Consider the following 13881-nt stretch of genomic DNA (forward strand, 5'->3'; position numbering starts at 1 on the left):
TGAGAAGGAAAGAAAGATGCTAGAGGTGGTAAGTAAAAAAACCATACTGCTAATATAAACGGCTGCATAGTTAAAGTAAACTCATACAAGGTCTAATTGATATACTTTTTTCATTTTTTTCAGTCAACAAGAGCACAATAAAATAAAATAAAGACAATACACTGCAAGTAAAAGATGTCGTGCTCAGTCAATGTGGCCTAAAATAAAGACTAATTCATAAACCACTTAATTTTATTTTATTCTCTGTTAATTTCTGACTATGAATGATTCACTTACTGATAAAGAACGATAAACAGTACGATCAAATATCGCAGCAGCTGAGAATCACGCTTTCATATCGTTAGCTTCATAGCATAAGTGCCTAAGTCATTGACTTAGTCAAATGACTTAGGCAATTATGCTATGAAGCTAACGATATGTTTGTATTGTCTGCCATCTGCTGGAAAATAGGAGGATGACACCCAACGTGTGTTATTTTCTGTGGCTTACGAAAACACCGTCAATATTTTTTATTGCTTTGCAAAAACATAATGTCAGCAGAACAGGTAAGTAACTGTGACACGTATTCTTTTCCCACGCGATAAAGGATTTAATATATCTCTCTCTGAATGTCCAGTTCTTGCGTGTGCTTAACTTTTCTTTGATTGTATCTGATTTCATCGGCCTACATTTGTGTTGCATTAATGACGAAGCATAAAGAAGCTCTGTATTTCGTCATTTATTAAAAAAACAAACAAACCCAAAAAGCATACCAACACATTTTTATTGCCCTACATTATCTTATCTTTCTTTTTTTAATTAAAAATATGGTGCTTTTCCCCCCTCCAAGCCTTCGCACGAAAAAACTGCAAATTCCAAGTATTACTGAAGGCAGCACGGGCTCTCAGGGCGCTGCTGATGCGGATGTTGCTGTGTCTGAGCCAAAAAAGTAGCAGAGTTCTTTCCGAAAAGTTTGACCCAGGCTTTTGATGATGTCGGGCGCTGTGCAGCAAAAACAAGATACTGTAGCGTTACCGGTGTTCGCTGCTGTCACCCTGGCACTCATAACCATCCTCAGTGTGTGGAAGTTAAAGCAGTTCAAATATAAATTGGTAAATGAAGCTGGGGTTGCAATGTTTTATGGTAAGTAGCCTAAATATTTACAGACTACGGAAGCCGTTATTCAGCAATACTTCCTGGACTCGGGGCTTGAAAGATGTATCGAAAATGTTTATAGAAGACATTTCTGGGGTTTCAGAGGCATGCAGTTTTGGACACCGGCATCTCATTTTGCTTTATTCATCATTTTATACGAGAACACAGCATCTTTAGGTGACTCCTGATATGCAGGTGTAACAAGCAATCAGTTGTCCTATACTTGATGCATGGAAATAGTTTTAAAATGTGCACATTTATGTCAACATGTGGCACATTGCACTTTCATTCTTTTCCAGAACCCAAAGTTGTTGTTTTTAGTGTAATATAGTGAATTACCCCTTTAATAACAGTTTTTGCTGTTTGTAATTCTTTTGCAGGTTTGCTTCTGGGGTTAACTGTGAGATTAATATGGACTGATAAAGGAGAGCAGTGTCCGGGGAACACAACAGCAGCAAATGAGCAAGCGAACACTTCTAACATCACGATGGTCAACATCACACCACACGGACATGTCGGAAATGAAAAAGGCCAGTTCAGCTCACATCCTGAGGTAACTGTGGTTGTTTGATTTCACCTTCCCTGACAAAACACATCAAAACAGAATAAATCCAGCGATCTGCCCTAAAATAAACATTTTCTCAAGAAAACAAAAATAAACTACATAATAAAAACCCCATTAAGAATATCTGAAAGCAAATAGCTGCATACAGGATGGTTTTTCCTCTGATGTAATTTCTTTTGACTGAAATAGCTTTTGTTTTCATTGTCTTTTCCTGGATCAGATCCATATTGTGCCTCTTGAGTATGCTGGCTATTTACATCAACAGAGTCCTCTAATGGTTCTTAGTTATTGGTTTTCCTTTAAACTCTCATGGTCTGTTTGTTCTTAGAAAAAGTCAAGAGTGGTGGTGCAAGGAAAGGGAGGACGAGAGAGCAATTTAACCTTTATTAAGGTTTTAGTCAGGATCAGATAGTGGGGATTACATTTTCAGGTGTGCCGTGCATACAGAGGGAAATTAAATTTAAGGGACCACATATGGACACAGTTCCAGTCAAGTAAAATGAAGCAACACAACACGGGTTTAATCACTAAACAACAAAACAACTAAATTAAGCTTTTGCTAGAAACTGTAGCGCTTTCTCGCAAAATTGCGCTCTCAAGACATTTCCCTGCTTGTTTACATGCAGCAAGCTTATAATGAGATACTCTTGCAAGCAGTTTTCTCTGCAGTGCAGGAAAGATGTAAGATAGCATCTCAACAGGCATTGCAGCATTTTCCTCTTAGAATAAGTTGGACACTTCAATCTGTGTCAGAGAACACAGTAATGATGCAAGAATGAGGGGCTATGATAAAGTAAATAATACACCAAAACACAAGGATTTGCTGCTGATGATAACAAAAAGACCCAAATAGGGGTATGGTATGATTAAAAATCATTTAATTGGGAGCCAGTTTGATGTTTGTGAAATCCGAAATCTGGTTTGAGCTCCTACAGACAATGATTCGGATTATTCAAGTACCATAAATACATGTTATTTCTGTCACTGAGGTGCAACAGGAGTAATGCTGCAACCTTAAGCCCCAAGCCTGCAAACTAATCACAGCAGTTATTTGTTAAAAAGGAATTAGCAGAGACTCTAACATCACTTCTAAGCAGAAAAGCCTAAGCCTCAAGAGCGGACCTTTGGCTGTCATCAGCATGAACACTGTTTTTTTCCGCCACGCTTTCATATTTTAGTGCCGTGATCAGAGATTTGTCATATCAAAGAAGCCAAACGATAAACCGGAGCTTCAGCCACACATGCACCAACGAGCTTAAGAGAACGCGGAACGAGGGCGTTCTAAATTGTGTTTCTTAATCTCGGTGCCACATTTCACCGCAAGAGAAAGGCAGCAGTGAGGCTTGAACGTTGCGAATCATCCCGGTCGAGTGTAACTCTTCGCTAATGGCTTGGACTTTTTGGCCCCTTTTGAATGCGGGGGTCTCATTAGCAAACCAGCAGAGGCTACCACAAAGGCCATTACATTGGTCAGACCTGTTCTGTGTTGCCTTCACGCCATTAAGCCTGATACATATGGGGTCCTAGCAGGGAGAGATAAGGATTTCATTGCATTACTGAGTCCATTACGTGCCACTGGGGAGTAAGGCATTAAAGTTTGTGGTCTGATTAAATTTAGTGCTGCTCAGCTGAAGAGGCAATTAGTGCATACAACACACCTCCATTCTCAAGTCTGTGGTGCAGGTGGCCCTTTGTATAAAACCCCCAGCATATGCATAATTTATTGATTACAGTGTATCTGTATTAGTGTGTGTTGCACAGTTTTGTATTTGTCATACACAGCCTGCATAAATGGGGAAAAAACATATATATAGTGCTGTGTGGGTAATTGCAACCACAAAATAGTAATTTGTATTGAGCTGGGTTATGGTAGCAAAGAAAGGAGCAATTTGTAGCTCTAGAAGCACCTCAAGTGTGAATTACTGAGAAAGCATATTGGCTTTCCTTACTCTATAGGGGACTCTACAGCATTCGAAATATTAATTTAAAAACAAAAATGCAATCTTCCAAATGTCCCCAACCTGTACTTGGGTAAATATTCACCAAAATGCAGTGCATCCTGGAAATAGGATTTACAGAGAGAGGCCTACTTTCATTCATCTAAATAGTCATGCTTCTGTGTTGTTGTTTTTTTCCATAAAGCTTCGTTAAAGCAAGCCAAATCTAGGTCGTTCTTAAATGCCTGTGACCACAGCAGTATGTCAGCAAGCGTCACTTCCCCCGTCTCACTCCTTTGGCCTGAAATGTAATTGAACTCGAGTAAGGTTCTGAGCAATGTAAGACCCTGTGCAATGTAGGAACCAAGAAAAAGTAGTTTTATTTTGATCTGAATTGAATATCGCTGCCTTTTGATCTTCAAAATGTATCCACAATAGACTTAAAAAGGATTCAAGGATGAAGAACATGAAAGGCTACCTTGCTTAGCTGCTTGCATTGCATCACATCGGCTTGGGTGAGAAACAGACAGCGAGAGAGCACGCTATGTACAAAAATACTTGTGGGCGCTGGTTTTTATTTGTATTGACAGTAATGCAGTTGGGTTTTTTTAAGATCGTGTTTTAATGACATTTACTTGTTTTCTGTGTGGATGTAGCACTGGGTTACCATAAATTCTGGGAGCTGCTATGATGAAGATTGACAGAAGCAGTTAGACCTCTCTTTTCTTGTTATGCCTTGCTTTAATCAGTGTGAGTCAGAAGACTTGGGCAGTACACAGCGATTATATCATCGAGCCACTGAGAGATCTGAAGTGATGTAACCGCACTGTAGCTGCCAGATTGAAAGTTCAGATTGTTGTTGAGAAGATTTCGTAGCATTTTATTACTAAAATGTTTTTGAGCACACAGATCTAGATAGGTGGGAGCCTGCTTTTGCTATATATCATGAGGTGGAAGCAGTTAAAAGAAAAAAAAGGTGGTACATAAGAATGAACACGGGTGTTTCCATGATTTTCTAAAACGGGGTGACACGGGGTAGACCATGAGCCAGTGAGGGTGAGCCATAGGAAACAATCAGAAATAATTACTAAACAGCTTGGAAACTGATATAAAACTTCAGCATTAGCTGGCTTGTATAAATATTAATGCCACAATAAAGACTAAACTAACAACATGCAGCACAGGCTTTTTGGTCATTAAAAGCAAATCAATGTATTTCACTCATACTTTGATTTAAGTTCACTTTCACAAAAACCAGGACTGAGGGAATAGTGGGCAGCAAACCAAATCATAAAGTTAAAATGTTAATATTTTCATCTATAACTAGAAAAAAGTCTATTATAACATTATTTATTTGTATTATTTATCACTATGCAACATTTCCAGTGTTGCACTGAGGAACCCAGGGGTGGGGTTACTCATTGGTAACCTTTGCTTCCAGGTGTGGAAAATGTACATGTATAAAAGATGGATAGTAATAGTTTGTGCAGACTTGTTTTGAAGGCTTGATATGACCGTTTCTACGATCATAATCCTGGCTTTAAAAACACACATGTGACGAGAAGGAGCAGGTCTTACTGCTCAGATAAGATCCATTTTGAAGCACAGTATGACCACAATAGGCTAATTTGATATGACCCAAAGTGAGTGAGTGAGCCCGCTATCTCAACAGGAATGTGTTTTTCCAGTAGAATTTTATAAGGCGGCAAAACTATCGCCATCTGGCGGCCTTCAGATAGAATGCAGGTTTAAGGCACGCCTATGCACGTAGCACATATCCCACTTTTGTTATTTACAAAATTTGATTTTGTGTTTTTGTTTTGTTTTTTGAAGAAAGGAGATATCAGGCACTTGAACACAATTGAGAAAAGGTGCATGTTTGCCAAAACAGGGCTGCTGAAATGAACTGTGTGTGTGTTTGTGTATGTAATCTGTCTGTCAGTCAGACTCTCTTGCTCCCCTGAAACATTGTCAGTCACCAACACAGCAGCTCTGTCGTTTACAGGAGACCTTTGATCTGCAGGTCCTTTTCAATCTGTTCCTGCCACCCATCATCTTCCATGGAGCTTACACTCTTAATCAGGTGAGACTGCTCTCCTGACACGTCTCCCAAAAGGGTGTAAAAGGCCATTTCTTTTAATGTACATGGGTTGTCCATCTGTTAAGGACTTCCCATATGGTGCACTGTACTGATTCTTACACCAGATGTATTTAATGTCTACTAAACTGTTGTCTTGTTTGTTTTGTGAGTGTTACTAATTGGACTAATTTTTATTTGTTGTTCTAGAAACGATTCCTTGCAAACCTGGGATCTGTTCTCACCTACGCTTTTGCAGGTACCATAATCAGCTGCATGTGCATAGGGTAAGAATTCTTTGTTTATTTATGCAAATAAACTGAAGTAAAAGAAATACTGAGATGACAGACAAATGCGGTTAAACAATTCAGGCATAGCTTTATGGTGCAGTGGTTAGCACTGACTCACAACAAGAAGGTCCTGGGTTTGAATCTAGCATGTGGGCTTTCTGTATGGATTTTGCAAGTCATCTCTACATTGGTTCTCTCTGGGTACTCTGGCCTCTTCCCACAGCCCAAAAGAATGCATGAGCTTGAGGTTAGGTTAACTGGTGATTATGAATTGACTGTAGGTGTGAATGTGAGTGGGAATGGTTGTCTGTCATGTGTGTTAGCCCTTTGACAGGTTGGTGACCTTTCCAGGGTGTACCCAACCTCTTGCCTGTGACAGCTAGGATAGACTCCAGATGCCTCCGTGACCCTGATTTGGATACGTTGATGGACATTATCTAACACATGTCACCAGTAATATGAAATAGTGTTCTGTAAATGCCCCCATAAGCCAAATCCTGTGCTTACACCTGTGCTTTTGGTTCTACGACTAATCAAAATTTCTGTAATAACACTACAGTGCACCAAACTCAGCACAAGTAATATTGATTTTGGAGAGAGTACAGATATCTACTGATGCTATTGTAGCCTGACATAGCTAGATGGCACTCTCACACTCTGAAGGAATTTGAGGCTTTTTCTAAACCAGTTGTCACTGATGCTCTAATTGCTGCACAGAGCAAGTGAGAAAACCTCAGAATTCCTTAGTTGTTATTTTCTTGCTTTAACTTCAACACGTTTTGTGGTTAGAAGAAACTGAACAGTCCAGGATTTACACCCCCCCCCCCCCCCCCAAAAAAAAAAAACAAACAAACAAAAAAACAAAACAAAACCCACAGCATTATTTCATCTAACATTTCCTTAATAGGCTTTTAAAGCTTCTACTAGTTGTCATTTTTACTTATTGTGTTTTCTGTTTATGTATAAATGATCTTAACTCCCCCAGTCAGTCATTTCAAACAAGTGGGTTTGAAGGTCATGTGCTTAAAGTATTGCCTGGAATTAACTGGCTAAAGGATGTTGCCTTCCTTCCTTGCTCCATCTATTATTCCTTTACCTGGAGCAGCATTTGTCAAACTTCCCCGTTCCCTCTGGGAAGCAGGAAAGGTTTTGTTCATGGCGCCTCATGTGCTCCATTTTTAATGCTAAGGCATCAGAGCTGGCCAGTCCTGCTGCTTGTTAGTGTGTCATATCCCATAGGGAGTTAGTGTCGTGAGAGTGTGGGAATCTTTCTGTCTCAATTTACAGTCCTCTTCCTGTCTTTTTCTGTGCCTGACTCTCTCATTTTCTCTCTGTCTCTCTCTGGATGTCTAACACACACACACACAAACGCACAATGCACAATTAATCATCTTAACCGCAAGTCTTCCTTAAAGATACACGAATAACACAGCTTAGTTGCTTGACCTAAGGACAGTGCTTTAAATACTGGCTGCAGGGGGCAGGTCATGTGCTGTCACCGACAGAGCTATGCCAGTGGACAGAAAGGTTCCCCAGAGGACACACTGGCATACTGATTATTATGGCATGCCCCACACTAACTGGATTAGTACTCAGCATACATCAGTTATCACTAAGGAGCTGAACTGACTGGACGCTTTATCAAGTCTTTGTGTACAGTTTTATTTTTTTCTTTATAAGTGAGATAACACAGTGGAGATACAATACTAGATTTATTTTTGTATTTGGCTCCAGAGCTGATAAAAATATTGTGTCATTTATATTTCTGTCAAAGTGCCCTTCTCAAAGACTGTTAGTGGGTTATATTTAGTCTTCTAGGTCATTGTGCATGCACACACACATACACACTTATGCTGTTCTGTTATGTTGGAGAGTACCGTATATAACAGTGTCTTAACAGAATGCAAACAGTTAGGATAGATGGATACTGACCCCCAAGATGGTTTGTGGTGTGTGTGCGTGCGTGGGTGGTTTCATTTAGTAGGTGGATGTGGGGTCGAGTTCGGAGCATATGGATATTCACACTCATTCGCATTAACATGGATAAAATAATAAAATTCCCAGCACAGTCGCAGCTTTGTGTGTTCGCTTGTGTAAAAAGGAGCTACGGCCTGGAAACGGGTCAACTCACCTGCTGGTAGCGTCTGGCCCCATTACCCAGACTACTCTAGGGGAAGCCCTGCTGTGGTTAGAGGGATGACTGATAGACCTGCTCTGGCTGGCGCTCCCTGATGACCTCACAGTGTTTCCTTCTGTCTGTTTGTCCTCAATCCCAGGGCTTGCATGTACGGCTTCACCAAACTGATGGTACTGTTGAGCGAACAAAAAGAAGAATTCTTCCTCACTCACTGCCTCCTTTTTGGTGCCATTATGTCAGCCACTGATCCAGGTAGTCACCCTTTATAAATAACCTTCTGCTAATAGCTCATCACTTGCAGTGGCAGCATTGATCTTGTGGTTTTTTTTGCATATGTGCTTTTATAATTTGTAAAGCAAACGTGCTTTTTTTTTTTTCTTACCACAAGTAAAAGATGAAATGTTTGGCTGTTGATCACAGTCGATATATAAAAGGCCCATCACCAGGCTCTGCCTTATACATACAAATTAGTTATAGAAATAAAATCCATATGTGTTGAGCATATTTGAGGAGCTGCATATTGCTCATTTCTGCAATTTTTTGGGGAGTTTTTATTTATTACTGCAGATTCACTGAGCAGTTAACGTATTAGATAACATGTTTCAAAAGGTCCAACCTGGTGCACACTGTTCTTTCACACCTTATTTTGCTTGGTTTTAAGTAACAAGGTGTAACATTGAGATTGACAGACGAATCTTTGTATAACAAAAACATTGACAGCTAAGGCTACTGTATATGCAGGAACAGAGCCACAACACCCACTCAGTAGCTGTAACTGCTTTAAATTCAGTGCACCTTTCTCCTAAGTGGAGTACACACAATAAAATCAGTGGTCCTCAAGAGCAGTCATGTAGAGTGTCATACAGCATCCTGTGGTAATGTCCTCATTTGGTAATGAATTATTTATACGGTAAGTGGCTGATAGGGGTGAGTGTCAGCGAGGAGCTGTAGGTTATGGTGCGGCTGTCACACTGATTGACATTATTTTTGCCACACCATGCTGCGTTCATCTCTGCCGACTCCGGCTCGCTTGTAGCTTTGATTTGAATCACACTGTGATGCACCGATGGCCGAAACACAGATATGCCTCACCTGCTTCCATCTCTGCAGCGTTGGTTTTCTGACTTTTGGAGAAGCAGCTGTCAGAATTTTCCAGTTCATTTCTCTTCCTCGTGAACTTTCAGTCACAAGGCTGAAATGGACGAACGCAACCGAAACAGGCTCAGTCTGTTACGCTGTAAGACAAAGACGTAGTGATTCTCAGAACAATGTAGACGTGTCATCATGTCATAACCCTTGCTTGCTTGACAGCTCTCTGGTTGTGCCACTGCCACATATATGCTGTAAAGCACAAAACTTTAGTGCTCTTTATTTGAGTTTTTAAAAAATATTTATTAAACAATGGCATTGGTGAGCCATCTGACTGATCCCAAATGTATTTTTCTGCTTGGAGATGACTCCAGAGATATAGCTGCGGTTTTAAAAGTGATACAAAATACTTGATTTGATTTTTTTTTCCTGTTTATTCTACGTTGAATAAAGTGGAGGGATAGGTAATAGCATTTGCTGCAGAGCTGAAGCAACCTCGCTTAAAGTGTTGCTTAAAGTGGATGCTGATTTTACGCTGCAACTACCACTGAGGACACTAAAGTAATGTTACTGTATTGTTTTTGTGAAATTACCATCTTAGAGGTATAGGCAAAGTATAGATTTTGAGCTTTAGATGAATCTGATATTCTTTAGAACGTCGTCTTCGAGAAAAAAAAAAGTCTGTAAGTGTGGAGGGTTTTTCAAAGCAGCATTTAGGCATAACTATTACAGAAAGTCATATGAATATTTCTGTTTTCTGTTGGTATTATCCTCTTTTCAAACACACGGCTCAGCTCAGTATGACTCAACATGTCAAAAATGTGATTAGCATAGTAACCTCTAAACCTAGAGAGATTATATTTGGGTCTTATCCAGGGCCCTATTCTTCAAAACTGCAAATGTACGTTTTCACGTCTTGTCTGTGAAAATTCATACTTGGGAAAGGTAGAGTCTGTCTGCTGACTGTTCATATATCTACGTAGGTAAATTTGCAATACCTCATTGTTAACATTTCACCTTTAATGTTTCATTAGATGAGGCTTCTTCTGGGTTTTATTCATCGTTTTTTGTTGGCAGAAGAAGCAGGCCCACAGTCTTGCTTTTCCTATTTGTTCCTTTCATTTGGCATTAGAGCTGGGCGATAGAACGATAACGATATGTATCGCGATATAACTTTTACTCGATAGAGAAATTAAACTATCGCGATAGACCTCGCCGCTCTTGTCCTCTTAAAAAAAAAAAAGGTCAGCCGATCCAAATTAAGTAGCGCAGAGCCGAACCAATCACAGCCGCAGCGTCACGTCGCGTGACTTGTTAGGTACAGCACAAAGTGCCAAGCCGCATGTGTGTTTGTTTGGGAAGCAGCCAGCCACCGTACGGCCTGGGTAATGGAGGAAATGAGTGTGCCGACTAGAAAAATCAACCGAGCGTGACCGAAGAGAAAACAGATGATGGTTCCAATGCCGGAGAGATTGTCGAACGGAAGAGCCATAGAAGTTCCGTAGTTTGAAGGTATTTCGGCTATTTCAAGTCTGACAAAAAACAGAGTAGCGTGCACTGTAAATTGTGCCGAAAGCAAGTCTGGAAATACAATAAACTGGTGCATGCGTCACACTGTGCGCCACGTTATTGTTTCGGTGAAATGAATTTCTACAATACTGTTACTGTTAATTCTACTCTCTGCAGTGTTTAAATGCTTACATATACACAGTTACTGTCCCTCCACACATACGACTCGGTTCTGCTTCTATGCCCCAGCTTTGTTTACTTTTTCCCACCGAGGCTTCTAGACTTCTGATTGGCCAACATTTCGGCACGGTTAGGAATCTAGCGCCACCTGCTGCTTTGGCATGTTCATAGCAGCGTTTTCCTTCATTTCTGCCTTTATGTGTGGACGGGATTATTTTTTTAAACGAAAACGGAAAATCTCAGTTTTCAAAAATACCCGTGTACGTGTGGACGTAGCCTCAGTCTCTGACTGGAAGCGCTAATTCGTCATTCGGCTTTTGTCAGACTAAAGTAACTGTTACAACTGTTTGAAAAGCTCAGCTATACAACAAGGAGAGATTGAGAATTTCCTTTTAGTTCTCAGTTTATTTGATATTGACAAAAGTTAGTCAGTTTTGTCTGTTCTTCTGTAAAACAAACTAAGATTTATTTTTAGAATTAATATTTTGTTTCTAAGTGGAATTGACAATTTAGTCTATTTCGTTTGTTCTATTTTGAAACTTAAACGCCTTAGCGGCTGCCTTTTGTGTAGTTTGCAATATTTGCCTTTATTTATCTGAAAAAGTCTCATGTTCCTTAAGTACATCTACCTTGTTGAACTTCATCCATGAACTTATTATGGGAAATAAATATTTAAATAAAAACAAGCTGCTGATTATTTCACATTTAAATCTTACAAATATAGTTATTTGGCTTATATCGTGATAGATATCGTTATCGCCTGAAATGAAAAAAACATATCGTGATATGAAAAAATCTTATATCGCCCAGCTCTATTTGGCATCTATTGATTTTTAAAAAAAAAAAACTTTTTAGTTCTATACAAGCCACCACAGAACCATAGCTGTGAAACCTGTTCCTCCAAGACTCAAAATAAAATGCATGGTTCAGGTCACAAAGTGGAACACCTGCTGTGCTGTATCCTCTAGCTGCAGGGATGGAGGCAGGTCAGTGAAACCCTCACTTAACTTCTGAAAGGAATGACTTCTGTTTCTGTGCTACCGTTTTGGCTTTCCTCTTTAAAAAGATATATAAATACTCTCACACACAGAGAGAGAGAGAGAGAGAAAGAGATGAGCACCGAGAGCCTTTGGAGGAGGTGGTCTTGGTCCATTTCCAAATGAACTCCTGAGCGGTTCTTTTATGGTGTGAACGTGATCAGGCCCCGATCTGAACCATCGTTTATTTGCTTCTGTTGCTCCCAGCCCTGATACATCTGCCCAATGACCAAACTGAACATTCTCATGTAGTTTGTAGGGACGCAGTTTGGTTTGCTGAAAGAGAAATGAGAAGTAAACAAACCATAGGTATGGCTCAATATACCAGCAGCATAGCATCGTCAAACACAGAATTTTAGGCATGTTATTGCAACAGAGGAGCAGAAGTACAACATTAAGGTAAACATGGAAGGCCACAATTGGTGCTCACTAAGCACACATACAGTATGTGTTTAGTCTTTATTAATATATAACAGGCTAAGTAAGACAAGTAATGTAATGCTGAATTCTGTGACCGGTGTGGTGCATAATATACAATAATTCATTGTTTGATGTCACAAACACTTTACCAGTTGCACATTTTGGTGCACTGACACTGACTTACAACAGTAATTTCCACCGTCTTGCATCACCTCTTCCTTTAATAACCCTTCGGTTTTTGGAATGGGGGGGCGGGGGGGTTTCATTCTTTCTGTATGTAGGATTTCATCCAGTCAAAAATTCAGGGCTTCCTTTGTCTTATTTTTCTTTTCATTGCCCAGACTCAGTCACATTGAAGCCATTGTTTTGTGATATATGTAGAATGTGGTTTGGAATTTTCTTGTTGAAAAAAGACAGTTCCAGCTATTGGGCAAGAAAATTGAATTTTCACACAGAAAATTGCCGTCAGTTTTAGTCTTAGTCAGTCAGAATCATTTCAATTCAGCCAGCTTGTGCCTGTTATGAACAGTCTGCATTCTGCCACTCCTCGGTTTTACCTAAGGAAATGCATTTAGCTCGAGGTGGAGAAAGAAAACCATCACAACATTGTAATGGGGGAGCTGGCACTGCAAAAGAAGTAAAACCTGAAAAAACTAGCTCACAAGTGTTCAATGAGAAAGCCAGAAAGTGTTTCCTCAGTATAACTTTTTTCTTTTTTCAAAGGGCCATGAGTATTATTTTTAAGACAATTTCTCTAAGTAAAGTGAATTTAAAAAAAAAATTTTTTTAAAGTGAAGAAAAAAGGCTAACAGGCAACTTTATGAATGCAGGTTGTTAACCACGCTTGCTAGCTTGGGTACATTTACACACATATTTACACTCCACTCTTTCATCCATATGAGGTAATCCCCTAGGTCCAAAATATCAACATAGCAGTGGCTAAATGCTAACATTAGCTAACTTTGACTGGTTCACAATGAACCTTCAAAATGCAGCGTGTAGTGGCTGATGTCACAGTGGCTATATCCATACCTCATACTGTCTATTGTTAAAAGTGGTACCGCTTTAGTTTGTTGATTCAGTTGTGTTGTTTATGTTTAATGTGTTTTTGTTGAGTATTTAATTCAAATTATGAGAATTTTTGGCTCAGCTGTCCTTCAGTTCATCATGTGTAGCATCAGTATACAATTGGCATCAATTGTGCCTTCACAGATGTGCAAGCTACCCATGCTATGTGTACTCATGAGCCCCTTGCCAGATGCTGAACTGTGAACTGTTAACAGATCACTTGCTTCCTATCTAGAATAACTTTTATATATTTTACATGCTATATCTGCACTACTTTAATTTACATAGAAATAAGTGACTGTTTAGCAGTGACTTTTATATCTTAAATTTCTATAGTTTTGGTTGGTTGTTTTTATATTATCAGTATAAGCATAACAAATTGATGTGCATTTTAAAGATGTAAACATCTGGGAAATACACTGAGAACCTTAGTTAACT

General features: G+C 39.5%; 1 protein-coding gene across 1 annotated transcript in view; it reads left to right on the forward strand.

Annotated features, from left to right (window-relative positions):
* Positions 1-758: 758 nt before the first annotated feature.
* LOC113029104 (sodium/hydrogen exchanger 9-like) overlaps positions 759-13881 on the forward strand; it is a 64971-nt gene continuing 51848 nt past the window's right edge. Inside the window, exons 1-5 of the mRNA XM_026179722.2 lie at positions 759-1122; positions 1515-1687; positions 5642-5719; positions 5924-6000; positions 8280-8392. Coding sequence (XP_026035507.1) covers positions 969-1122; positions 1515-1687; positions 5642-5719; positions 5924-6000; positions 8280-8392 — 595 coding nt within the window. The 5' untranslated portion in view covers positions 759-968. The remainder of the gene's footprint in view (positions 1123-1514; positions 1688-5641; positions 5720-5923; positions 6001-8279; positions 8393-13881) is intronic.

This window comes from Astatotilapia calliptera, chromosome 9, assembly GCF_964374335.1.
Source record: "Astatotilapia calliptera chromosome 9, fAstCal68.1, whole genome shotgun sequence".
NCBI lineage: Eukaryota > Metazoa > Chordata > Actinopteri > Cichliformes > Cichlidae > Astatotilapia > Astatotilapia calliptera.